At 51.3% G+C, this 27198-nt stretch overlaps 1 protein-coding gene across 1 annotated transcript; it reads right to left on the bottom strand.

The window, feature by feature from the left end:
• Nucleotides 1–346: 346 nt before the first annotated feature.
• Nucleotides 347–24125, bottom strand: VIL1 (villin 1). The gene is made up of 20 exons (XM_006048153.4): nt 24043–24125; nt 19108–19193; nt 18719–18793; nt 17248–17444; nt 16537–16645; nt 16252–16362; nt 14552–14754; nt 14358–14436; nt 14080–14178; nt 13223–13376; nt 12553–12653; nt 12327–12464; nt 11581–11739; nt 9337–9516; nt 8126–8271; nt 7319–7463; nt 6677–6865; nt 5036–5104; nt 3520–3660; nt 347–567 (listed from the first exon to the last, which is right to left on the bottom strand). Exons 2-20 carry the CDS (start codon nt 19180–19182, stop codon nt 454–456), a joined length of 2484 nt encoding a protein of 827 aa, XP_006048215.3. The 5' UTR covers nt 19183–19193; nt 24043–24125; the 3' UTR covers nt 347–453.
• Nucleotides 24126–27198: the final 3073 nt, after the last annotated feature.

The raw sequence follows: 27198 nt of genomic DNA, 5'->3' as shown, positions 1-27198 counted from the left end.
AACCTGAGGAAGGCAGTAATAAAATACATGTGAAAAGGAAAAGCTATTACTCTGGGAAATATGTAAAACTGAAAAATGCTTCAGCCCACCTGCTGTAATTAAAGATGAGCCATGATAAAGCCCTAGGGGAGGCACTCCATAACTGAGGTTCCATGGAGTGCTGGGTTGCTCGTCTCAGAAGGGAAAGCACTAGAGCAGAAGGCATTGAAAGTGATGCAACACCCCTGGATAAAAACAATGCAGCCAACTTCCTGAGAGCTGAAATTGGGACCACAGTCTCCTTATAGAGGAATCATCTTTCTGGAGGAACAGGTAGATACTAAACAAGCGGCATCACCAGACTGGATTTTCACTTCAGTTGACTGACTTCAATTTACTGATACCATTAATAACAAAACAAAGCTCTGCAAGCAGGGTAGGGTACTACTTTAAACTACAAGCTACTTTTGCTTCTCAAAACAGTCCTTTTTCTTTCTTGAGGTTTTGTTGCTTCCATCGAGGCAGAGCCCAGAAGGCAGAAGGAGTCATCCCCAAAGCCCGGGTGAAATCCTCAATGGACAGGTGTTCCTGGAAGAGGAGAGGGACCAGAGGGTCAGCTTCTTGCTTAGAGTTAGCTCTGATGAGTCACAGAGGTGTAGCACAGAAATCAGATGATGAGCAAAAAGAGGCAACATGGTGAGGGTCAGGAAAGGGACAGGGAGGGGGGAGGTGGCATTTCTTTTCAATCTGGGGCTGTTCTGCTCTGTAGGATTGCCCTGGAGAAAGTTTCTTTGACTCCTGCAGAGAGCCCTGAATTGAACAGCTGCTTTACAGTTAACACCTGTAGGTGGAGTTCAAGCCCAGGTTGCACAGAACAGCTTCTTAGTAAACACCTTTAGATGAAGTTCAAACTCAGGTGGATCTGAAGCTCCGGTTTTCTAACCTGTTATCCTTTGCCTCCCACCTCTGGGCATTTTCTGCTCAATGCTCCTGGAGCCTTGAGCTCCCCAATCCCCCAGGCAGGGTGGTGGAGCACTTTGTTTTGGAAGAAGGTCCCTGACAGCTATGGTGGTTGTGTCCATGGTCTGCAAATGCTTTAAGGTGCCCTCTGTCCCACCCAAGCTGGCTTTGCAGCTTGGTTGAGACTTCTGGACTCTGACCCCCCAGGCAAGATAGCAGGGACTGCCCATCCCAGTGGACTTGTATCTTTCCACTGGTCCTGTTCTTGAACCCTGCGGTCCTGCCAGCTGATTACTAGCCTCACCCATGCCCACATCCGCCTCTCTGTGGTTTACTCATGGGTACTCGGATTGCCCTTCTTGCTACTGCCTGCAGCGAGACCCACCAGCCCACTGTTCACTGTTACTGGCCCTCCCTTCTGAGTTTGGAGCAGCCAGAGAGTGTGTGCACTCTCCCAACTTAGCCTGGAACCCTCAACTCTTCTATAAGAATGCACACTACTCCCACAATTCAATCATCGGTGACAAAATTTTTAAAAGAATCTAAGCCTTTCAGTCCATCCTAAAGGAGATCAGTCCTGGGTGTTCATTGGAAGGACTGATGCTGAAGCTGAAACTCCAATACTTTGGCCACCTCATGCAAAGAGTTGACTCATTGGAAAAGACCCTGATGCTGGGAGGGATTGGGGGCAAAAGGAGAAGGGGACCACAGAGGATGAGATGGTTGCATGGCATCACCGACTCGATGGACATGAGTTTGGGTAAACTCCGGGAGTTGGTGATGGACAGGGAGGCCTGGCGTGCTGCTGTGCTGTGATCCATGGGGTTACAAAGAGTTGGACAAGACTGAGCGACTGAACTGAACTGAAGCCTTTCAGACCGCTTCTACCATGGTGGGGTTGTCTTGACTCTGTTTCTTATATTCAAAATTAGTGATCTATTTACCTTTTTTTAAAAAAAAAAGGGCTAATGTATATTTTATTAGATATTGCAAAATTCCCCTCTACAGGGGTAGTAACATTCTGCCCTCACAGCAAAATAATATATGTTGTTCCACAGCCTTACCAACAAAGTACATTGTCATTATTTAGCCTCCTTTAAATCACCTGGCCCAATAATATTGGCTACCCTTCCCTTTAGAAATACTTTCTGTGTGTTATGTGATATGACAGTAAGAGTGGGACTCAGAAGACCTGATTCTTGCTCTGACTTGACTACTAACTGGGAAAGTCACTTCCCTGCTCTGGATCTGAGTTTTCTGAGGTGTAAAACAAGCAATGACAATCACAGCTTACACATACAGAACACTTCCTATGGACCAAGGCTGGGGAAATAATATTTGTAATATTTTTAAGAATAATATATGCTATTAGGATCATCCCAATATTACAGTGAAGACACAGGTAATGCATAAAGGGGTCTAAAGGTGACAAGGAGGATGCAAATGTTCTAGAAACAATACACTTATGTGTATATTGGGCCCAAACCCATAACAGACTCAGATGTTCCTGGAGGAAATAGCCAACTCACATCTATAGGTTCCTTAATTCATTTCTGAGGCTTCTTTATGGTTTATTGTACACTGGGGAAATTTTCTCTCAATAGCCTCTCAAGCTAGATTTGAAGTCTACTTTGGATCTTCATGAAGAGAGAGTGAATATTAGAAATGTGTTTTTTAAAACATGCCCTTCTTGCCAAACTCTCTCCTCCAAAACCACACAGACAGCAGCTGCTCTCCCTGAGGGACCCTGTGCTGACTCGTCTCCTCCCTGGCACGCCTCTGAATTGCCGGCCTACCATACACATAGTGATATTCCAACCTGGGTGTCCCCCCGGTGCCACTAAACTCATGATTGTCCCTGTCTTAAGCTGGATCTGACCCAGGGTATTTTTTAATCTCAGAAAATGACACAATTACCCCCCCTCTCATGACATTTATCCAGTCATTACCAAGTGTTGCTGATTTAACCTAAATACTTCTCGAAACCATCTCCACCCATCCCCACCCATTCTTGGGCTTCCCAGATGGGGCTAGTGGAAAAGAACCTGCCTGCCAGTGCAGGAGGTATAAGAGACATAGGTTCAATCCCTGGGTCAGGAAGATCCCCTGGAGGAGGGCATGGCAACCCACTCCAGTATTCTTGCCTGGAGAATCCCAAGAACAGAGGAGCCTGACGGGCTACAGTCCATAGGGTCACAAAGAGTCAGACATGACTAAAGGAGACTTAGCAAGTCCATTCTTCACTGAGCAACTAGAGTGGGCTTTGAAAAATGTAAACCTGACGGCCATTCCCTTGCTTCACCCATAATAGTTCCCCTTGACTTTTAGGGTGGACACCACCCTCCCCAGCCTGACTAAAAAGGTGCTGCCCAGTGCCCCCCTCCACCCAGCAGCTGCCTCTCCCCAGCTCCACCCACCCCTTGCTCTGGCCACCTTGCCCTTTCACCCAAGCTGTGTTTACATCCTACTTCTGGGCTTCCATGTATACTGTTCCCTTCTCCAAGAATATCCCACTCTGCCTGAATAATTGCCATTCATCTTTCAAGAAAAAATCTCTGACTAAATCAGGCCCTGACCCACCTCCCTTCGGCTGGGATCCACGCCCTCAGGAAGCTCCTCTGTGGGCTTGTTCACCAGCTGCTCCAGGGGAAAGATGGGTAGAGGTCCAGAACTGAGGTTGCTGTTAGCATTGAACGCCTCCGGTTTAGAGCTTGTGAGCTCCTGGGGAAGAAACAGAAAACGTTACTTCAGCTGGTTTGTGGCTGCCTCCCAGGCTGCATTTTTCTCTGAAGTCATCAATGACCCTAGGGAACCTTCAAGAAGCCCTCTGTGGAGTTCCTTGGCAGTCAAGGGGTGAGGACCCAGCACGTTCGCTGCTGAGGGCCCACATTCAATCCTGGTCAGGGAACTATGATCCCTCAAGCTGTGCAGTGTGACCAAAAAAATATAAGCCTTCCATGACCCCTGCCTCCCACTGTCCACATACATATACACACACTCTTCATAAGAATATGGCATACTGGACAGGATCCACAAGCTAAAGTTTGGAGGTCTACATTCAACCAAAGCTGGTTGGCTCTATGACCAGCTTTGAAAAACACGTAAACAACACTGTTTTGTTTTATGACTTATAAACTTCTCTATGGCTACCCCTAATGTTCGAGGTCTACCTTGGACATTTATGACCTTTCTCTTATCTGATATGAAACTGTCAACCATAAATTCTCTTAGCCTTGACCTAACTACCTATGCTTTCCTGCCTGCACCATCAGTCAACCAAGAAGGGTTAATAGTGCCATGGGATTCCCAGGCTGTGGGTGGGTCTGAGGAATTCACATGTTATTTGCTGATAACCCCGGTGTGCTTGGGAAATTGTTCTCATGTACTGGCCACAGTTCTGCAGAGTCTACTTGGTCTTATCTCCCCTGCAAGCCTGTGAACATCTTTGACTTCATATTTCCACATTCTAAGCCTGCAGGCTGAACATATCTCTATGAACTAACTGAAAGATCGAAGGAGAAGGTTTTTCTACCTGAAGAAGGGTGATGATAGTAGAGAAATCATTACTTCTCCAAGCATGGTCTGAGGACTAACTGGATCAAATTACCTGGGCCCTTTGTGAAAAACACATATTAACAGGTCTCAACCCAATTCTACAAACCAGAATTTCAGGAAATGGGACTTTGGGATTTCCTTCTTTGTGGATGGGGGTGCACACGGCTTGTGGGATCTTAGTGCCCTGACCAGGGATCGAACCTGTGCCTCCTGCAGTGGAAGCACGGAGTCCTAACCACTGTACCACCAGGGAAGTCCCAGAATCTTCATTTCAATAAGCTTCCCCCACCCCCAAGTTCCCCATCACCCAGACTCTTACACATGATAAAATTTGGGGACCATTTCACTAGGGAATGGAGGAGACAAATCCACGCGAGACACTGAAGTTAAATAACAAGAAGAACTTCCAGGAGAAGAGGGAGAAAATGGTGGAAAGAAAGCAGAAGACCCTGGCACCTTCTCTGGAGCTTTCTCAGCTTTTGTGGGTCTGACCACTGTCAGTGGACACTGTGGGGGCCCCTGCCACCTGCCCCGTACTCACAGCAGTGATCTGGCTCCAGTCCCCAGAGTTTCCAAGCTCCGCCTTCAGGTCCTCATAGGATTTGGAGTTCTGCATATAAAGTAAGTGACAAATTAGACCTGGGTTTCAGCAGAGGAGACAGGACCATTTTCCTTCAGGCATTGAAAGAAGGCTGCTCTAGGGCCGAGGGGCGATGAGAAGGGGAAGGGGGAATCAGGGGGAGGCTGGAGGCTGTCCCTGAAAAATCAGGTTGGATGGTAAGGATGAGCATGAAGGGCTGACAGGTAACTGGCTGGGGCAAGGGACTATTTGCCTCGCTCAGCCCACCACGGAGATGGAGAGTATGATCTTTCCCCACCCTCTGAGTTTAAGAAGCTACACGCAGCCTTGGAAACCCTACCCACACTGTGGGGGACTCAGCGGTCCTGGGGAACTGGGGAGCTCCCCTCGGAGCCTGGAGGGGACACTGTCACAGAGGAGTGAAAGGAATAGAGGGGACCTTGGCTCCATGGGGAGCCCCATCTCCACATCCCAGGACTTGGCAGCAGGCATGGCACATTATGAGTTGCAGCTATGCTGACAGCATGAACTAGTGAGTACATGAATGAGTCTGAGAAAGAAACCCGCACAGATCTGGGTGGGGGAAGACCTGCCAGAGTTGTTGATGTGGGACACTGACCTGGGTTTGAGAAGTTCTGGACACATCTAGGTGTGCAGACTTGAGATTTGTTGGGCTCCCTCATCAAGACTTAACTTAGCTCATCAAACACTGATTCTTTTTAATGCATTTGAGGAAATTAAGCTCTCAGTTTCCCTAATCTCATCTGTTGTGCCAATTTTGTGTACCCAAAGCCACCAGGGTAACACTCATTCTACCTTAGCTTTCCTTCTTCCTGCAGAAAACCTTCACTGTGATTTATGGTTTAATCACTAAGTTGTGTCCTACTCTTTGCGACCCCATGGACTGTAGCCTGCCAGGCTCTTCTGTCCATGGGATTTTCCAGGCAATAATACTGGAGTGGGTTGCCATTTCCTTTTCCATTTTGAGGACCTGCCCTCTGCTTCTCTCTGGGGCCTGTTTAGGAAAATTCTGTGGAAGTCTACTTCATTGTTCCTCAGGTCAGGATCACGTATAGGACCCATTTTGCTTAGAATTTAGTGCTAGAAGACACATATTTAGACATGTAGAACTGATGTGTTTGGAGGACCCATCAATGCCATCTCATAGAAGTTTCCACAATGATTATGGACGTTCTTTTTCTGTGCTGTCCAGTATGGCAACTACCAGCCACACATGACTAGTGAGAAATGTGAGAAATCAGTTCTTTGATTTTGCTTAATTTCAATTCATTTGCATTTAAATAATCAGTACAGCTCTTCCCAATAATGTCCAGGAGCTTTGAGCTAAATCTAGTGTACAAGCAAGACACTGTCATTAGCCTAAATTTTTGATGGACTTTCTTCCCTCTCCCTTACTAGGGGGCCTCATAGTCTTCCTTCAGCCTTACTGTCCATTCTCAGTCTCTTCAAGCCCCTTTACAAATACATCACAGGTCATCTATCCCAATGAACAGAAAAACCCAGGAGTCTACCCTGGCCTCCTCACATGTGCTATGAAGCATGTGCGGGGGTGGGAGGACCAGGTGGGCCGGGGCCACTCACATTCCACTTGAAGGGATCCCAAGCCAGGAACCAGCCTGTGAAGGTGGGGGGCTCGTGCCCTTGCTTCACCACAATTATGGGGGTCTCAAGGTCCCGGCCGCTGGGGTGGGTCTTGAGATATTCCTGCACCGTAGTGGCTGCAGCTTTCTTCTCATCTTCATTGGCATTCTTCCCAATCCAGAAAAAGACCTGTAGAGCATCCCAGAGTCAGTCTCCCCTGCCCTCCCTCGGCTCACCCAGGCTCAGACATCCTGCTGTGGACCCTGACCTTGGGCAAGCCCCATCTGGCCTTGATTTTGCCTCTGGAAATTGGGGTTGGACAGATGCCCTCTACTTCAATATTCTGTAGATGTGTGACTCCCAGCCTCTTCAGAGCCAAAGACCCCCAGAAACACTCCTCTGCCTCATGAAATCAATTGGACTTTGGGAGAAGTACACGTCGTGCCCTGCAGCCCCACTGGGCATCCTCCTCTCCGACCTGCCTTCTTCTTTCTTATACTCCTGCTGTTCGTAACACCAATCTCAGAGAGAATGTATATGGAAGCCAAGAAAACATCAAACCTTACCTATCCTTAGAGCCACTATTTCTTGGCCCTGGGGATTAGGGTGGTCGGAAGGGAGGTCCCCAGGCCTCAAAACTACCTGGTCCCAGACATCTAGCAGGAAAACATCATCCTCTTCCAAGTCATCCTGATTGAAGTCAGGGATCTCTGTGGCCAGGAAGCGCCCGGTCTGGTTGGAACATTCAAAGAGCCGGGGAGTGATGACCAAGTTTTCCTCCTGCAGCCTGCAAGACGGAAAGGAAATTGTGTCGGAAAGCTCATCTCCTAGGAAAATGCTCTTTCTTCTGATCACACCAAAAGTCCCCCATCCTACCAAAAGTCCAGGAGCCCTCCAAAGGAGAAATTCCCACTACTCTCCCAGGACAAGCATTTCAGTGGGCTCTTCTATAGTCCTGTTAGGAAGTTCTTCCCAATATCTTTCCTCTATCGCTCTTGCTGCTAATATTGTACATGCCCTTTTGCTTTTGAACTGAGGAAATGGTGGATCATGGACCTTCTTCAGAAAACTAGGCTTACAACTTGTGTTCCTCAGCATCTGGTCCTGTGGCAGCATGGAAGGACAGTGGCTGATGGGACCCTGGAATCTTCCTCCCAAAGGGCACACCTAGAGTCCCGCCCCTCTCTTTGAGCTGCCTCCTCTGGGTATGCACTCCCTTTACAGGAAATATCCACCCCAGGCCCTGGGAATTCCACAGTAAGTAGCACAGACACAGCCCCTGTGCCAAGAGGCTCCCAGAGCCTCGGCTGCCCCTTCCTCATCTGGTAGCCCTGTGAGCCAGACACACTGAGTCCTCAATCCACGCCTGCTGCAGGCTCTGGGTGATGCGGGTAGAGGTGCTGGGAGGCTCTCCAGCCTCAAAAGGAGGTCGAGGGACCTGGGAGTTACCTCTTGGTGCTGGCATAGGGGGCCTTCCCGCCCAGCGCCATCCAGAAGTTGGCCGGCTCCTGCCCCTCCACCACCACTTGCTTCTCAGTCCGGGAGACAGTGTCAGCAACCATCTTGGCCATCTCCCGCTCATCCCCACTGCAACCCTGGAAAAAGGAGGCGTGGCTGTGCTGGGGGGGTCCACCTCCAGTGCCCCGCCTCCCCCTCCTTCCACCACATTCAATGGCCTAGAGCTCCTGGGCCTGAGAGGCTCTCCTGGATCAAGGCCCTGTGCACACAGCCCAGCGTCCTTGATGCTCCAAAGGATGGCAGAGGAGACAAGGGAGACTGCCCTCCCAGTGGACAGGCGGAGGCCTCCAAGAGACTGAGTCCTCATGACAGAGATAAAGGGGGAGGCAGCAACAGGCACACACAGGGAGAGTCAGAGAGCCCAAGACATAAAGACGGGGGACTTCCCTGGTGGTCCAGTGGCTAAGACTCTGTGCTCAAAATGCGGGGGGCCTGGGTTTGATCCCTGATCAAGGACCTAGAGCCCACATGTTGCAACTAAGATCCAGCATAGTCAAATAAGTAAATAAATATTTTTTTTAAATGTTCTTCCTTGGTGGCATCGTGGATAAGAATCTGCCTGTCAATGCAGGGACCACGGATTCGAATCCTGATCCAGGAAGATCCCACATGCCACGAAGCAAATTTGACTTGTGCACCACAACTACTGAGCTTGAGCTCTAGAGCCCAAGAGCCACAACTAATGATCCTCTGTGCCACAACTACTGAAGCCCTCAAGCCCTAGAGCCAGCAGGTCACAACTGCTGAGCCCCAGTGTTGCAACTGCTGAAGCCCGTGCGCCTAGAGCCTGTGCAAGAGAAGCCACTGCAATGGGAAGCCTGCGCACCACGACCAGACAGCAGCCCGCATGCGGCAATGAAGATCCAGCGCAGCCATAAATAAATACAGCATTGTGCACGTGTTGATCTCAGGCTAGGGTTAAAAAAAAACCATGAAGACGGACCAACACAGGGACAGACAGGAGTCACCAGAGACAAACAGAATGAGAAAGACCTACTCAGACACAGGGGCAGAGAGTAGGGATCCAGATCCAGTGTTGAGGAGGCGGGAGGCGGGGCCAGAGGCAGCTGGGAAACCAGGAGGCGGGGCCTATGGGGGGGCCGGGGGAGTTGGAGGGGGAGGCCACTCAACTCTGCACACACCTTCCCACACCACAAGTAGCAGCAGGACTGAGTCTTGAGGATGAAGACGTCGTTGGAGTTGAGGGAGGTGGCCCGGGGTGAGACCTCAAAGGCCTTGGTGTTGTTGGCGCTGGTTCCTCGGACCTGGAATAGCCGGGTGGAGGGCACAGGCTCCACGCTGTTGGCCCGGGATGTGCCTCCCTGCAGGGAGAGACAGGCAGGAGTAACTTACCAAAGGTGGTCCTCTGATACACCATCACCTGACTGGTCTTCCCAAAACATTGCTTTGGTCACGGGCACTCCCCTGCCTGACAGCTTGGTTCAGACTAGAACCATTCTAGGTCTACAGACCGGAACCCAGCTTTCAGGGGGTCATTTGAGGCCTCACATGAGGAGGCAACCTGCCTTTCCAGGGTCACTCTCAGCTCTCCAAACCCTCCTTTTAGCTCAGCCAAGCTTCTCATGATTCCCCACAGGGCCTTTCCCCTGGGCCTTCATCCTGGCTATGCCTCTGCATCGCCCTCATTTGACCCCTGCGGAGCTCTGACCCCTGCCCCCCCCCCCCCAGTGTCAAAATCTCCTCCCAACCCTCTTTCCACCATGGACTCGGCCTGTTCACTGATCACTGTATTCACGAGCCCCTTTGAATGAAACGTATTTCTGGCATTTAAGCACACGTGGAACAACAGACTGGTTTCAAATCGGGAAAGGAGTACGTCAAGTCTGTATATTGTCACCCTGCTTATTTAACTTATATGCAGAGTACATCATGAGAAATTCTGGACTAGATGAAGCACAAGCTGGAATCAAAATTACCAGGAGAAATATCAATAACCTCAGATATGCAGATGACACCATCCTTATGGCAGAAAGCGAAGAAGAATTAAAGAGCCTCTTAATGAATTGAAAGAGGAGAGTGAAAAAGTTGGCTTAAAACTCAACATTCAGAAAACTAAGATCATGGCATCCAGTTCCATCACTTCATGGCAAATAGATGGGGAAACAGTGGAAAAAAATGACAAAAAAAAAAAATGACAGACTTTATTTCGGGTGGGGGGGCTCCAAAATCACTGCAGATGGTGACTGCAGCCATGAAATTAAAAGATGCTTGCTCCTTGGAAGAAAAGCTATGACCAACCTAGATAGCCTATTATAAAGCAGAGACATTACTTTACCAACAAAGGTCTGTCTAGTCAAAGCTATGGTTTTTCCAGTGGTCATGTATGGATGTGAGAGTTGGACTATAAAGAAAGCTGTGCACTGAAGAATTGATGCTTTTGAACTGGGGTGTTGGAGAAGACTCTTGAGAGTCCCTTGGACAGCACAGAGATCAAACCAATCAATCCTAAAGGAAATCAGTCCTGAATCTTCATTGGAAGGACTGATGCTGAAATTGAAGCTCCAATATTTCGGCTACTTGATACAAAGAACTGACTCATTTGAGAAGACCCTGATGCTGGGAAAGATTGAAGGAAGGAGGAGAAGGGGACAACAGAGGATGAGATGGTTGTATGGCATCACCCACTCAATGGACATGAGTTTGAGTAAACGCCAGGATCTGGTGATGGACAGGGAGGCCTGGCATGCTGCAGTCCATGGGGTGGCAAAGAGTCGGACATGACTGAGCAACTGAACTGAACTGAACTGATGTACACACTGCCTTGGACTGTTGATTCACTGCTCGTTCAGCAAGATGGTAAGCAGCATTAGCATGGCATTCTTCTCCCCCTCGGTCTTTGCAGAGGGCTGTGTACTTAGTAAGTGTTCAATAAATAGGTTATTGCTAAAGGAATGCAAGAGATGGCTATTTCAACAGGGACATCTGCTCCATGTTATTTGACAGCCTGGATGGGAGGGGAGTTTGGGGAAGAATGGATACATGTATATGTATGGCTGAGTCCCTTTGCTGTTCACCTGAAACTATCACAACATTGTTAACTGGCTACACGCCGATACAAAATAAAAAGTAAAAAAAAAAGGGTGCCAGGGCACCTTAGGTTCATCAATCGGCAAATCTATCCAAAATAACTTCTTTTTTTAATCTAAAGAGGAGTTGGGGTGTAGAGAGTAATAGTCTTATATATGTTAAATGTTTATTAAATGGATTTTTTAAAATATTGAGTAGTTGTTTCTATTTCCATTGCACATCAGTGATGGAGCCTCAAACAGTCCCCTCCCAGGAAGAGTAGGCTGCCCCCTAGCCCTGTCCCCCACCCCACGTCCTCTCCCCTGTTTCCTGGAGCCCACCCCACCTCACTGCCGCACCTGGTAGACCACCATGCATCCCTTGAAGATGGACATGAGGTGAGGTGGCTCCTTGCCCATCGGGACCCGGATCTGGACCGGTTCATTGTTGTACTCCTGGTCCAAGATGACGGCTTGATAGGCAGAGGCTGTGATTTCATCCTGACTGGCCTGGCTGCCCTGGGGATGTGCAGGGTGGGAGGGGTGAGGTGAGGCCAGCTCCCAGTTCTAACTTCATATCCAATTCTGACTGGCCCTAAACCCAACTGTCTTCCCCACCAAACCCCACCCTGAACAAAACCAAAATCCACCCCCCCACAATCCAGACCTCAGCTGTGATCCCAGCCCCACACCTAATCTTTCTCCAGCCTCAGTCCACCCCAACCCACCTTGACCCCCAACCTCCTCTCCCGCTTACTGCACCTTTCTTGAGGAAACACCACAACAACCCCCCACTCACCCCCCAGCACCACCAAACATCTCCCGCTCCCTCACATCTGGACATAGAAACCCACAGTCAGAGCGGGTGAAGAGAAGGCACAGGAAGCCATGGAAGTTGGAAAGGAGACTCAGAGAGCCAAAGGGGAAGGGTTGTGAGTGGAGGTACCCATTGTCAGGGGGATCTCCCAGCCAAAGCAGTTCCAAAATGGAAAGGGGGTAAGATACCCACACCAGAGGTATTCAACTCAAGGGCGATGGCCGCTTGGCAGGGGTATAGTGAAGTGGGGTTGAGCAGCTGCGCTCTAAACAGGGTGGTGGGGCCTGACCTGCCAGATGTAGAGCAAGTAGTGTGGCTTCTCACTGATGAAGTAGGTGTAGAGCAGCAGGTAGCAGTCGCCCCCAAAGAAGTGGCCAAGCCACTTGGTATTCACAGGCACCAGCTCTAGGTTCTCGATGCGCCACATCTGGGGCCGGTACCAGGCTAGTGTGAGGTCCAGGACAGACTCCACCAACCCCGCCCCCCCGGCCCGGGCCTCTCTCCCCCCATCATACCTGCACCTCCCCACTCCCATCGTCCACCATCTTCTGCTGGGCAGCCACCTGAGGCTGGACATGCATGGACATGGCATCAAACTTCACCTGTTCCACCTTGGCTGGAGTGAGGGGGGAAATCATGACACCCAGTGTCACCAGCTAAGTTCCCCCAGGTTCTCACAACAGCCCTGAGTGGGAGCTGCAATTCTTAGACCCATTTTACAGATGAGGCAACTGAGGCTAGAGAGATTCGGTAGCTTATCCCAGGTCACACAGCTAGCCAGTGGCAGAGCTATAACACAGAACCCTATCTCCTTCCAGTAAGACTCACGTTTCGTCGGGGCTTCCCAGAGCAGCCACGGGAGGGACATTTTCTCCTCCCCCGGGTGCGTGGCATGGAGCTTGTCCTTAGCAAATATTGTCTGGAAGACTGGAGATGTTTGGGTTTGGGTTCTGAGGAGACCTAACACTACTCCAAATGAAAGGTGAGTTGTTCTCAGCTTCCTTTTTGTGACAACTCTTAAGTTTATCCAAGTCCCTTTGTGTCCACGCCCCTCCACCTGGGGAGCCCAGAGTCAGGGTGAAGTGTGCACGAGAGGAGTGTTCAAGGAGGGTGGGAGGCAGGTCTAGTGCTCTCCCGGCCCCACTGCCCGCTTCCGGCCCCACCCCACCTCAGGCCAGCCCTCACCCACAGAGCCCACGGTGTGGGTTTTGCCTAGGCCGGTGGTCCGGTTGGGTACTGTCCACTTCTGGAAGAGCTGCTGAAAGACAGCTGACTCGGCCCCGTCATTCTGCAGCTCCACCTGTGTGCTCGGTGGGTACTGCTTCGCTTTGATAAAGTTCTGGGAAGAGAAGGAGGAGGCTGGGATGTGTCCCTCCCCCAGCCTCCACCCCTCAACAGGAGCCAAAGCCTGGCTGTAACCCCAATCAGAACCCACCTCTAACCTGCCCTGGCCCCAAGCCCAAACCAGACTCTATTCACTGTCCCAGTGCTGACCTCAAACCTAACCCAGCTGACTCCCACCCCAGGTCACACCAGACTCCACCTCAAACCTAACCCTGACCTCAACCCTGAATCTAACGCTAACCCCCAAACCCACTTCAGACCTCTCACTCCAAGGCCATATCTGACCCAAACCTGACCCCAGCCTCCATCTCCAAACTTGAGCCCAACCCCCAATCCAACGTTGACCCCCACCCAGTTCAGGGTTATTGACTCCAGCTCCTACAATGATCCCAAACTCTGACTTGGCCTCAGCCCCATGCTGACCCACCCCGCTTCTTGTAAGGAGGCTGGCCTCCATTTCTTCCTCCCTTTTCAGAGCCAAGCTCAAGGTGCAAGCCCTGAGGAGGCTCCCTTTTTGTGATGATTCTTGAGGTCGCTGGGTGGTTGGCTTCCTGGGGTGCAGAGAACCCTCAAGATGACCCCCCAGAGCTAAGTCAGCCCCAGAGCCACCACTGGTCTTTGGCCCCCACTGCCCTCTCCCTGCTGGGTGGCCTTCTCTGCCCCTCCTCCAAGTTCTCCTCCTCGACGCCCAGACCCACCAGTGCCTGGTTCATGGCTTCCTTCTTCTCCTGAGCGTTGGCATTCTTCCCCTTCCACACATAGATCTTTAGGCCTCCCTGGTCCAGGATGTAACAGTCCTGGAGGCGGGAAAGAAAGCACAGGGCAAGAGCCTGAGGGCGCAGGCTGGGGGGGCTGCAGACACAGAAGTTTGCCTCTTGCGACCCCACCCCAACCACCCCAGGCCACTGGTGGAGAGTGGACAGGGGGCTGGTGGGTGATGGGGAGCTGGGGCTGGGGGCACCCCGGACCCTCTCACCTCGTGACTGAGCAGGTCTTGTGTGAGTGGCCGCGTGGCGATTTCTCTGACCACCACCTTTCCCTCTGAGTCAGACACACTGCAAGACAAAGATGTGGCATAGACAAGGAAGATGCTGGACACTCGCCCCGGGGTCTCCTCCCCCAGGAGGTACCCCCTGTGCCAGGAGGAGCCCCACGCAGCCGGGCACTCACTGGTACAACTTGAGGGCAGCCTTGAGGGCCGGCTCCACCACCGTGTCAGCCACGGCGGCCTTCAGCTCCTTCCGCTGGCCCAGCACGTGGTTCATGATCGCCATCAGCTGTGGTGAGGCCTTCTCGTCCTCCCCGTCCACCACGCCCACGTAGGTGCGCCCACCCCGCTCCTGGTCGCGGATCTCCTTGGCCAGGTTCATGCCCTGCAGGGAGGCCCCAGGACGCATGAAGTCTGGCTAGGGGGCGGGGAGGGTGGCGGTGGACAGGGCAGCATCCGCCACCCCAGACCTGGAGAGCCCAGCAGCCCCAAAGGGGGAGGCACCTGCCTGGCGCTTCCCTTTCAAGGAGGGGACCAGGCTTTGAAGATGTGTGTCAGGAAGCCAAGCTAAAACCTCAGGAAAAGCAGTCTTCTTCATGATCAAGAGGGGGTCTGGTGAGGGGGCAGAACTTGCCAGGCCTTTGGTTTTGACATTGTTTGAAATATGTGATTTTGCTTCAAAGTTTTGCATGAGAGGTGAGCCCTGAAGATCACAGTCCTGTCTCTTTGTCCCAAAGCCGTGTACACACACCCTCACACACTCACACACACACAAAGCCTCACATGGGCTCACACACATGTGCACACACACACACACACACACACAGCCTGGCTCACTCTCTCAGCCCAGCGTCTCCTACCCAGTTCCCGGCCTTTCCACTCTGGCCCCCTCCCCTCTCCACTGCTCCCTTCACCCCACTGTCCCCCTTGCCAGGCCCACATTTCTGTTTCCAGCCTAGCCCTATTTATCCAGCTCCCAAGACAGCCCCATTTTAAGATGCCCCAAACCCAACCTTGATTTTCTCCCCAACTCTGTTGCTCCCTGATCTTTCCATTTCAGAAAATGGGACCCTACCATCCCCACAAAAAGCACAACCTTTGACTTCTGTCTCTTTCCTCTCTTGTCACCCCCAACCTGACATACGTCCTGTGATTCCACCTTCCCAGCCCCCTCCTCACCTAGGCATGTGCCCTCAGCTCCTCCGCTCCCCTTGCCCCTCAGAAGTCAGGGTGCCCTTCAACGGCATCCCAGGCACTGAGAACAAACCTCAGCCCTCTCACATGGCTTCCTGACCACACAGCACATCCTTTGAGACACCCCCACCCTTCTTTCCAAACTCCCCAAAGTCCCCGTCTCGGGCTTCATCTGAGCTGGAAGGTTGTCTGCCATACACCTCTCTCCTGCCTTAGGGCCCGCTCCTCCCCACCTGCCCTCCTCCCAGAAGCCTTCTTAGACCCCTCCGAACCCTGAGAGCCACACTCCCCACCCCTCACTTCTCCAATATTCCCTTCACATCTGTCTCCCCTCCTGGATGGCCCACTGGACGCCAGAGCTAGGGCAGGGCTCTGCCCATTTCATTGACCACCGGCTCCCAGTGCTGGGCACAGCGTCTGCCACAAGCAGGGACTCATCAGACGTTAGTGGATCCACCACAGTGCATGCATGCGGACTCCTGCACGCATACCTCACTGCATACACATGGAGACTCAGATCCACCTTCAAACATAGCACCCTGGACAGTCAGGGAAGAGAGCGCTGAGGAAATGGGGGCTGGTGGAGGCGTGGCAGCAGTCTGGCAAGTTTGGGAGGGAGGCCAGGTGCTGGAGGCAGGAGCAGGGAGGAGCAACGTGCGATTTGGGGGTGGGCACAGCGCAGGGTTACCCTGAGTCTCTCCATGTGGTTACTCTCCGGCCCATTCCACTGTATGATGAGCTTCCCAAGGTCCAGGAGGAAAACATCCCCACGGTTGAAACTCTTCCAGGACATCTCCACCTGGGGAGCCATGGGGCAGGCACAGACCCCACTCAGACCCTGTCCATCATCCATCAATCTCTCCCCCACCCCTTCCCTGCCCCTCACCCCTCCTCAGCTTCTGCCCTCCGCCCAGACAGGGCAGTGGATAGGAGGAGAGGAGGCTCTGCCCCCTGAGCCCTGGTTGATGCCCACCTCTCCGGCCACCACATTCCTCTTGCCCTTTACGTGGAGCAGCCGCTGGATGTCATAGGAGTTTGTCTCGACTTGCTTCATGCCAGAAGCCACGCCCCCTTTCCGGATCCTGTGAAGAGATGTGAACTGACCCAAGGGAGTGGGCTGGGAGGTGTGACAGACCCCCCGTCCTCCCAGATCCTGGGGATGTGGTTGCCACAGGGCCCATTTGAGGGCTGGGGCTGGGAGTAAAGGGGTGCCTGAGGCCTTGGGGTCACAAACCCCAAAAAGGCACTCACTCTCAGGGCCATGCAAGTGCAAGGTCACTCTATCACCTCCGTTTGCATGACCCTGGCCGTGAGTGCCTCCTTGGACTTTGTACCCTAGGTGCCTCGCTTGCCTCACCCTAGTCCTAGCCCTGCTGAGAGGCCTGCAAAAGGTGGGTGCATGGTAATGGGGCCATGTGGAAGGATAGGACAGGGGGGCTGAAGCAAAGGGAAGAGGGGAAATGCTGAAGACAGAATTGTGTCTCCTCCCAAACTCAAGGCTGAAGACCAAGGACAGGGCAGCAGGAGAGATGGGGGTGGGGAATGGAAAGGTGAATAAAAATTACCTTCATGGGCTCCCTGCAGAGCCTCAGGCTCCCTTTCCAGCCCCAGGTCTGCCCCCCAGCCTCAGGTGTCCCTCCCAGCCCTGGCTCCATTCCCGAGCCTGTAGCGTGCACCTCCGTACACAATGCCCTGCTTGAAGTAGCCTCGGAAGGTGTCACTCTCGTTGCCCTGGACCTCACGGTGCTGGACGGCCCGGCCCTTCAGAAAGTCATCCATCTGCGTGGTGTAGATGGCAGCCGCCCCTTGCTCATCCTGGGACGAGGCCTGGCCGATCCAGTAATGAATGTCATAGGACAGGTTGCTGCCTGTCTTGTGGATCTAGGGAGAGAACACGTCCAGTGGACCCAAGGCCCTGGGCTCCCACAGCCCTCTCCCTGCCTCCCTGCTTTACATGGTCTCCTGAACATGTGGGGCCAGCACCACAGGGGAGCTTGGCATGGAGAAGTTCATGGGACGAGTGGTCAGGAGCCCTGCGTTGTTGTAGTTCCTCAGACCCTCTGAGACATGGGGCAGGTGTCTTCCCCTGGGCCTTGGAAATAACTTGGTTGGACTACGGCAGCATTTTCCAAAGTTATGTGCACAGACCATCAGAGGTCTAGGAGGTGACTTGGTAGTATACAGTGAGATGACTTTGGAAATTTTTTTTTGTCCACCCCTCTCAGCATAGGGGATCTTAGTTCCCTAACCAGGGATAGAACCCACGTCCGCTGCAGTGGAAGTGTGGAGTCTTAACCAGCGGTCCTCCAGGAAATCCCTGATTATGGAAATATTTTATAGCTACTTTCTGTTTGTGAAACGGGATACTGCTTTCCATTTGTGATAATGACACTGAGTTAAGTTTTTTTTATATGAAACTTTTAGTATTTTATTCATTTTCATAGTTTTACGGTATTAGTAAAAATAATGGCCATTATAAATAAGTATAAAATGGAAGTTGATGAAAAAATAATCCCAAGTCTTCCTTGACTCCCACCCTCCCACCAAAAAACTAGCTAGTATATGGCAAATATTCTTTTCACATATTATCTTTAGGCATATATTCACTTTGTAGTGGTGGATGGTTTAGTCGCTAAGTCGTGTCTGACTCTTGTGATCCCACGGACTGTAGCCTGCCAGGCTCCTCTGTCCATGGTGTTTTCCAGGTAAGATTACTAGAGTGGGTTGCCATTTCCTTCTCCATGAGTTAAGTTTTTAAATAAATAGATTTAAATTTTAAAAGTGAATCAGTAAAAGTACAAATGCATTAATGATACAGGATGCAGAAGAAACCAAGACAGTCAAATGAAGTTGACTGCAGATTTTGGGAACATGGACTCAAAGTAGGGTGACAACCCCCCAGTTCAGAAGCTCGCCCAAGACTGTAAATCCACAGAGAGTCACCCCAGCTGGGAGCTCAGTGGTTCAAGGGCAGCAATTGGCTCTTAGATCTCTGACTCTCTGGTGCTACGGCTAGGCTGGGAACGCCCACTGAACACTATCTTGGGATGAAGCTGGGCAGCAGTCCCCATTGCCCCCAGCTTCACAGTTCCTCCTGCTGCTGCCCTAAGCTTTGCTCTCTGCTGCACCCCCTCCCCTGCCCGTTCCCCACTTACAGCCAGGATTACATAGCAGTCACCATCGAAGAAGCTGCCAAAGGAGTTGCAAGGAACAGGCACCATCTGCATGGCCTAAGGAGAGAAGGGAAGTCAGAGCTTTTGACCACCCAGGACCCCCAGCTTCCCTGCCTCCCTTTAACCAAACGGAGAGTTGGGAAAGGAAGAGCCAGGAAGAGAGCACGAGAAAACCGACCAAGAGGGTGGATGTGAGGAGGGCGGGCCGGGAAAGGAAGGAGCTGGAGGAGGGGTCGATGCCTGAGGACAGGGCGGGGATGGCACCAGGGGCTCACAGGCCAGGAGGGCAGGGTGGAGGACAGTCAAGCCTTCCTCGCCTCAGTACATCCCCAGCCTGCAGTGCCCGCCCTATGACCAGGCAGTATCCTCACCTCGATCCTCCATATCTGCACCCCGGGCGTGGTGATGTTGAGGGAGCCTTTGACTTGGGCGCTCAGTTTGGTCATGGCGGATGAGCCTAGGGGAGAAGTGGTGTGGGAGCAAGAAGAAGACCTGGGAACCCTGGCTTTCAGGAGCCACTCTTCCAGCCCAGCCCCGGAGAGCTCCTCTCTCTCCAGGGCTCAGGGCTCTGAGAGAAGGTCCCCACCCTGGGCCCTGACTGGCCAGGGGGGTCCCACCTGGCTCTGATCTTGTCATTCTTGTTCAAACACCCTTCCTGACTCCCTATCACCTACTGAAAAAAGGTTCCACTCCTAAGCCTGGCACGCAAGGTCCTTCTTGATGCAGACCCAAACAATTTTTCTGCCTAAAAATTTTTGATCAAAGTCATGCCTGGCTAAAAAATATATATCATACAGAGTTGTTTTTTTTTTTTTTTAAGCAAAGAATAAACAAGGGTTGAAAAGTATACATGCTCAAAAGAATTGAAGAAAAACAGGTGTTCAAACAAAACTTGTACATGAAGTTTCATAGCAGCTCTATTCACAAGAGCCAAAAGGTGGAAAGAACCCAAATGTTCATCAACAGATGACTAAATCAACAAACGGTGGTCTGTCCACACAATGGAATAGTACTCAGCCATAAGAAGAAATTAAGCACCATACGCCCTGCATCGTGGGTGAACCTTGACCAAGATGCCGAGTGAAAGAAGCCAGACACAATGGCCCCATTTTGTGTGACTGCATTTACATGAAGTGTCCAGAACAGGCAAATCAATAGAGACAGCATGTGGTTGTCAGGGGCTGCGGGGAAGGGAGGAATGAGAAGTAACCCCTTGTGGGTGTGGCGTTTCCATTTGGGATGATGAAAATATTCTGAAACTAGACAGCGGTGACGGCTGCACAGAATTTTGAATGTCTTGAATGCCCCCTAATTGTATGCTTTAAAGTGGTTCAAATGGTAAGTCTTATGTTCTGTGTATTTTATCACAATAGAAAAGTGTGTGCAGCAGTTTCCTATTTCTTGCTACCCCCAACTCTCAAGTGAAAGTGTAAGTCGCTCAGTCATGTCCGACTCTTTGCGACCCCATGGACATTAAATTCCATGGAATTCTCTAGGCCAGAATACTGGAATGGGTAGCCTTTTCCTTCTCCAGGGGATCTTCCCAACCCAGATCTCTTGCATTGCAGGTGGATTCTTTACCAGCTGAGCTACAAGGGAAGTCCCAAACCCTCAAACACCCCTCAATTACTGTTCTGGTGGCCCACAAGATGTGGACCCCACCAGGGTAGGGCCCTGTTTGTTCAGTGCTGAATCCCCAGCTTCCAGCTCTGCTGGAACTTTGTTGAATGGGTGTGTGGGTAGATGGTCAGGTGGTTGGGTGGTTGGCTGAGTTTGTGGGTAAAAGTGATTAAGTGGATGGATGAGGAAATAAATGAGTGAATGAATGAATGAATGAACCTTTCCCACTGGGAACCGCCCTCCACCCACTGAGCTTGAAGAAATCTCTCCCCTATCTTCTTTCATGCTCTCTTTTATGGCTCTTTTCCTTTGACCTCTAGCTATATTCTCTACTCCAAGTGCTCATCAGAATCGCCTAGGGAGCTTTAAACAACATTGGTGCTCTGATGCTCAAGCTATCTCATACCCCCAAGGATTCTGATTTAATTAGGCCAGGGTGGGGCCCAGGCTTGGGCACTTTATTTTCTGCCTTTGGGGAGGCAAGCCAGAGGTGCTTTCAAAACTCCCCAGTGATTCTGATAAGCTAGGGAGGAGAGTCACTTGTCCCCAGTAATTTTTGTCCCGGGTTTCCTGCCCCTCCCTCCCAGTCTGGAGGGCATCCCATTCCCCATGGAGTCTACCACCCAGCCTGGCTTGGAGTTGCCCTCCATGAATGCTCCTTGAACCGATGAATAATGAATGAAAGATCATGTGGCCCCCACCACCGTGCTCTGACAGCTGGAACCTACCTAATCTCTCCTTGCACCTGGACTCTGAGTCACCCCTTGGAACAATGACCTGGTCTTTTACTGCTGATAAACTCCCTCTTCCGACTCCTGAAGGGTGACCACCCTCTCCCTGGCATTGTGGAATTTGGGGACAACGTCTTCCTTCCCAGTCTCTGATTAGCGCCCCCTCCAGCAAATTAGGGCCACCTGCTGATGGCCAGCATTGCACCTGTAGGAGCCCCTAATGCCTGGGTCCTGTCTGATATCCCTGTGGGTCAGGGCCTCCTCCATGAGATATTTCTCAATCCATGGAGACCTCAGGGTTCCCAGGACTCCTTGTTCAGTTGAACCAATTTGGGTACAAATGAAGAAAATGTTTCCTCTTATTTCAATCACCACTTTTGCCCATATCCCTCTTTTTGCCAAAACAGACCGACCCTCACTAGCTGTGTGAACATGGTGTGTATCTTCACCTATGAGGTTGGCAGTCGACGACCAGGTGATCCCTAAAGTCCCACTGGGGGAATTCCCTGGTGGTCGAGGGGTTGAGACTGAACTTCCACTGCAGGGGGTACAGGTTCAATCCTTGGTTGGGGAACTAAGATCCCAGGTGCCATGCAGTGTGGCACAAAATAAATAAATGAAAAATTAAAAAAAAAAAGTCCCATCAGGAATGTGTTCTGAATCTAGGAGGGACCAGCAAAAGCAAAAGAGGGCAGACAAGATGAGGCCCTTCTTGTCCATCAAAACAGTGGAGACTCAGGGGAGCAGGGGTTTGAAAAAGTTGGCGCTCTGCCTCCCTAGAGAGAAATCAGGATTGGGGACCTCCAGCAGCCTGAAGAGGGCAGAGGTGGGCAAGGAGATTCTGGGAGAGCCGCCCCAAGAGGTGGACTCACACTGCAAGAGTACCCCATGGATACTCGCCAGCTGCTCCTGCCTCGTAGATGCTGGTTAGAGCAGATGCCTCTGTCCCACAGTGCCCCCACTCCAATGGACCCTCTCCAGCCTTGCATCTCCTGAACTGCTGGGAGGAGTAGGGGGCCCATGCCGACCCCCCGTTGCCCATAGCACAGCCCTGCCCTGGGTTTGAATATGTGATGTCTTCTCCCTCAACTTGAATTCACTGGCTCCCCCCTCACTCCTGGTCCCCGCGCTCCTCTGTCCCCACCTCAATGAAGGGCACAATCACTCCCGGACCCCGAAGTCAGCCATTGGTGCACACCCCGAAACCTTCCCTCTCCTGCCCTCCAACACACCCCCATCCCTCTCTGCTTCTGGTAACAGCATACCATTCACTGGCCCTGGCTACACCCACCCGCCCCATGCTGCTTCTCACTCTCCCCTCATGTCCCTTCTTTTTTCCTTTCCAATGCACTCCCCACCATTCTTCACTTGGCCAACACTCCCAAGCTCTTCTGGTCTCAACTTAGGTCTCATTTATTCCAAGATGCCTTCCTAGAATCCTCAAGTTAGACGAGAGACCTGTCCTCAGGGACCCCAAGCCATCCTGGCCAAAAAATGCCTCTCTTGGTCCTCTCGCCACAGGATGGTGATAGGCTCTGTTTGTAAGTATGAGGCTCCCAAGGTCAAGGACCCAGACGCGTTTGTCTATGTAACCCCTAGCTCCTAGTACACGTGCATGCTAAGTCGTTTCAGTCATGTTCAGGTCTTGGCAGACCGTATGGACTGTAGCCCACCAGGCTTCTCTGTCCATGGAATTTTCCAGTCAAGAATACTGGAGTGGGTTGCCATGCCCTCCTCCAGGGGATCTTCTCAACCCAGGGATCAAACCCGTGTCTCTTAAGTCTCCTGCATTGCCTGGCAGGTTCTTTACCCTAGCACCATTTGGGAAGCCCCCCAGCACATACTAGGTGCTCAATAAATATTCTTGAAGCAGAAATACTGAACTGTAGAATGAAAGGAGTGGCCCTTCTTAGGGCCATGGAAGAATTAGGGTTCCTGCTGTCCCCTGGGTCCCATCTTCCCTTTATAACTGCTGCCCCATGGTCCTGGGAGTTCGGGCTCCAAAGAGCTCCAGAGTGCTCCCACTGCTCTCTGTCCCTAGTCACGCAGTTCTGAGCAGAACAAGGATGTGGCAGTATTCGAAACGAAGGACACACTCTTGCTTTGTTAGGCCAGTGAGAGCAGAGCGAGTGACATATCCCAGCCCTCCAGCCTGCAGACTCAGCCTCACCCCCACCGAAGAGCACCTGAACAGGCTTCCTGGGAAGCGGGTGGTCAGTATGTCCCAAGATCCTACCTGGACTTGCCCCCACTCCCCTGCCCCACCTCCTTTCAGCTGAATGGGGCTACAGGGCCTGGTGAGACTGAGGGGTTGGGTCCGGGGGAGGAGAGATGGGATAGCATGCCTGCAAGGGCGGCCGAGGGTAGACGGGGGCCCGGGCCCTGCCACCACCAGCCCCCTGCCCCTGCTTCTGTCTTTGCCCATTCCATCCCTGATGCCTGTTGCTCACACTTTGGTATCCAGGAGACAAGAGTGCTGAGGTCCCAGGAGTGACAAGGAAATGGAGATGCAGAGAAAAAAACCATCTCAGATGAGGAAGAAATGAGCAAAAAGATGGTGGGAGCCAGGGGAGGGGGAGAGGGAGGTCAGGGTGACCAGCTGCTCCCCGATGGCCCAGGACTGGCGGGTTTTACATCTACAAGTCCTCAGATTCTTCTCTGTCCAGGGCGATCCGGGCCAGGTGGCACCCAACACAGGGTGGGGACCGATGGCAGGCAGTGGGGTAGGAAAGGGCTGTTGTCTGGGGTGGAAGCTCCACTGTCCTTCTTTTGGAGGCCTGGGAGGCCACCCTGTGCTCCCTGCCCTTTCCAGACTCTCCAGAGAGCCAAGCCTCTCCCTCACCCCTGCGCCAAGAAACTGCAGGAGGCCCCAGGCTGCCCGCGGCCGGAAGCAGCCGACCCTGTCCTGCCCTCTCCCACCACCTACGGTGCTGGGTCCCCGCAGGGTGGCCTTACCTGTCTGGGGGAGGCAGCTGCCACCTGGGAGATCTCAGGGAGTTGTGGCAAGCTGGCTGGAGGAGAGCGACCTTTGTCCCCACCCCCACCCCCCCCCAGGAACTGCCTTCACCATATAAGGGAAGATAGGGCCCCAGGGAGAGAGGGAATGGGTGAGGGGGCGGGGAGGCAGGTGGCCTCCGTGTCCCTGGGAGCCAGAAGCCCAGTGACTGCCAGACACCCACAGCCGAGGGGCCCCACCCCTGGTTCCCCGGCAAGCACCCAGGGATGGGATACGTTTCTGCCCGGGGCCCAGATGCTCGCTGCAGGTGGACAGCACCTGCCAGGAAAGGTAGGGGCGCCTGGACCCTTCATCCTACCAAACCAGAGGAGCATTCTCCTCCGTCCTCCTTCCTCCCCTTGGGGGAGTGACCCAGGGGTGGGGGAACAAGAATTTAGGGCCCTTCAGGACTGACGGGACCCTAGCACCCCTAGAGGTCGCTCGCTTGCTCCAAGGGGCACAGAGCTTTTCTTGTCTGCCCCTCCAGAGGCGCTGGCTCCTCCTCCAGCTTTTATGAGCTGCAATAAACCGGTTCCTTTGGACTCTGCTCTGCCGTTCTCCCCTGAAGCCACGTCTTGCATTTCTGAACCCTGATCCTAGGGGGCTTCTCGCTCAAGATGGGAAAGGAACCAGTCTCACTCAGCAATCAGCATCACCCCCAAACTCAGCCCCCTGGGCAGCTGTCCCTCAAGCTCCACCCCTGCAGAGATTCTCCTGTCACCTCTGCACGGTGGTCCTTAGGGAGGTGAGCTGAAGTGGGCGGGGTGAGGCCAGCTGCTACTTCTGGCCATACCTTCCCAAGAGTTCTCAAGACCAGATGTACACATATGTGAACATCTGTGCATGTGTGTGCAGGTGTGCGTGTGTGAACTCATGCAGTCTGGTAAGAGGAGTAAATGCAGTTCAGGTGCTATCTGGTTTCTTTAAAAGCACCTTTTTTGTGTGAATAAAAAGTATATGTTCAGGACTTCCCTGATGGCCCAGTGGTTAAGACTCCACACTTCTACAGGGGGTTTGATCCCTGGTTGGATCAAATCTGCCTCACCCTTATGGCAGAAAGCGAGGAACTAAAGAGCCTCTTGATGAAAGTGAAAGAGGAGGGTGAAAAAAGTTGGCTTAAAACTCAACATTCGGAAAACTAAGATCATGGCATCCAGTCCTATCACTTCGTGGCAAATAGATGGTGAAACAATGGAAACAGTGAGAGACTTTATTTTTAGGGGCTCCAAAATCACTGCAGATGGTGACTGCAGCCATGAAATTAAAAGATGCTTGCTCCTTGGAAGAAAAGCTATGACCAGCCTAGACAGCATATTATAAAGCAGAGACATTACTTTGCCAACAAAGGTCCGTCTAGTCAAAGCTATGGTTTTTCCAGTAGTCATGTATGGATGTGAGTGTTGGACTATAGAGAAAGCTGAGCACTGAAGAATTGATGCTTTTGACCTGTGGTGTTGGAGAAGACTCTTGAGATTCCCTTGGACAGCAAGGAGATCCAACCAGTTCATGCTAAAGGAAATCAGTCCTGAATCTTCATTGGAAGGACTGAAACTAAAGCTGAAATTCCAATACTTTGGCTACCTAATGCAAAGAATCAACTCATTTGAAAAGATCCTTATGCTGGGAAAGATTGAAGGTGGGAGGAGAAGGGGACGACAGAGGATGAGATGGTTGTATTGCATCACCGAAGCAATGGACATGAGTTTGAGTAGACTCCAGGAGTTGGTGATGGACAGGGAAGCCTGGCATGCTGCAGTCCAAGGGGTTGCAAAGAGTTGGACATGACTGAGCGACTGAACTGAACTGAACTGGGGAACTAAGATCCCACATGCCCAGCAGTGCAACCAATATGTGTGTGTGTATGTGTGTGTGTGTGCTAAGTTGCTTCAGTCATGTCTGACTTTGAGACCCTCTGGATTATAACCCACCAGGCTCTCTGTCCATGGGATTCTCCAGGCAAGAATACTGAAGTGGGTTACCATTTCGTCCTCCAGGGAACATATATATTCGCTTAATTATATGGGCTTCCCTGGTGGCTCAGATGGTAAAGAATCTGCCTGCAACACAAGAGACATGAGTTGGATCCCTGGCTTAGGAAGATGCCCTGGAGAAGGCAATGGCTACCCACTCCCAGTATTCTTGCCTGGAGAATTCCATGGACAGAGGAGTCTGATGGCCTCTAGTCCTTAATTATACAGACAGGAAAAAGGAAAGAAAAAACTCCTAATTCCACTACAGAGATAAATCTGAGTAATGTATTTTTGTATTTTGGAGTATTTCTTTCAAGGTACTGCCCAGTACATATGCTGGGGGTGTATACTCTATGTATATATGTATACCATATTTATATATGTGTACTACATGTATATACTATAAGTATACTATATGTATATAGTATCTGTCATCTATCTTTTAACTGTCTCATGGTAATCCATTAGATAGATGGCATAGTTTATGTAACCAATATCTCAAATTATATCCAATTATTTGAAATTACTAAGAATGCCTTGGTAAGTATTATTACTAAACTTTTGCCAATAGATTGCATCTATTATCATTTATTTAGCATAAGCTCCCTAAAAGTGGCATTGCTGGGTCAAAGATATGACTAGTCAAGTTGTCCCCCAGAAAAGTCACATTAATTTATAGCCACATCTGTATTAGTGGCACCTGCCTGGTTTCCGCAGCATTGAACTCCAGCTTTTAAGAAAATTTCTGTCAGTGTTAATTGTCATTGTGTCAATTTATATTTCTTTGATTACCAGCGAGATAGACCATTAAAAATATATTTATTGGGGGATTCCCTGGCAATCCAGTGGTTAGGTGGGAAGGGCATGGCATAAATATATATATTATATTATGTGTGTGTGTATATATACATATATGTAGGCTATGTCTTTTGTGAATTTTTAATTGATTTGTTGGAGTTGTTTATATATTTAATGTATCAAGGTTTGTAACCCGCCTGTCATTTAGGGCATACTTTTCTCTAATTTAGTTGCTAAACTTTTAATTTAGCCTCAGAATTTTGGGTGAAAACATATGTGTTTTGTGGTTTTGTGTGTGTGTGTGTGAGATCTTCGTTCTCCAAGCAGGGATCAAAGCTGTGCTCTGTG

Source organism: Bubalus bubalis, chromosome 2, assembly GCF_019923935.1.
Source record: "Bubalus bubalis isolate 160015118507 breed Murrah chromosome 2, NDDB_SH_1, whole genome shotgun sequence".
Taxonomy (NCBI): domain Eukaryota; kingdom Metazoa; phylum Chordata; class Mammalia; order Artiodactyla; family Bovidae; genus Bubalus; species Bubalus bubalis.
The sequence above is the reverse complement of the archived record's forward strand: the minus strand, read 5'-3'. Positions and strand labels throughout refer to the sequence as shown.

Coding starts and splice junctions, on each gene's coding strand:
- VIL1 (XM_006048153.4), bottom strand. CDS start 19,182: ATGACCAAACTGAGCGCCCAAGTCAAAGGCTCCCTCAACATCACCACG. Junction 16,363..16,536: donor GGAATGTGGTGGCCGGAGAG/GTGGGCATCAAC, acceptor ATGGCTCCCCAG/GTGGAGATGTCCTGGAAGAG. Junction 12,465..12,552: donor ATGGGAGTGGGGAGGTGCAG/GTATGATGGGGG, acceptor TACCGGCCCCAG/ATGTGGCGCATCGAGAACCT.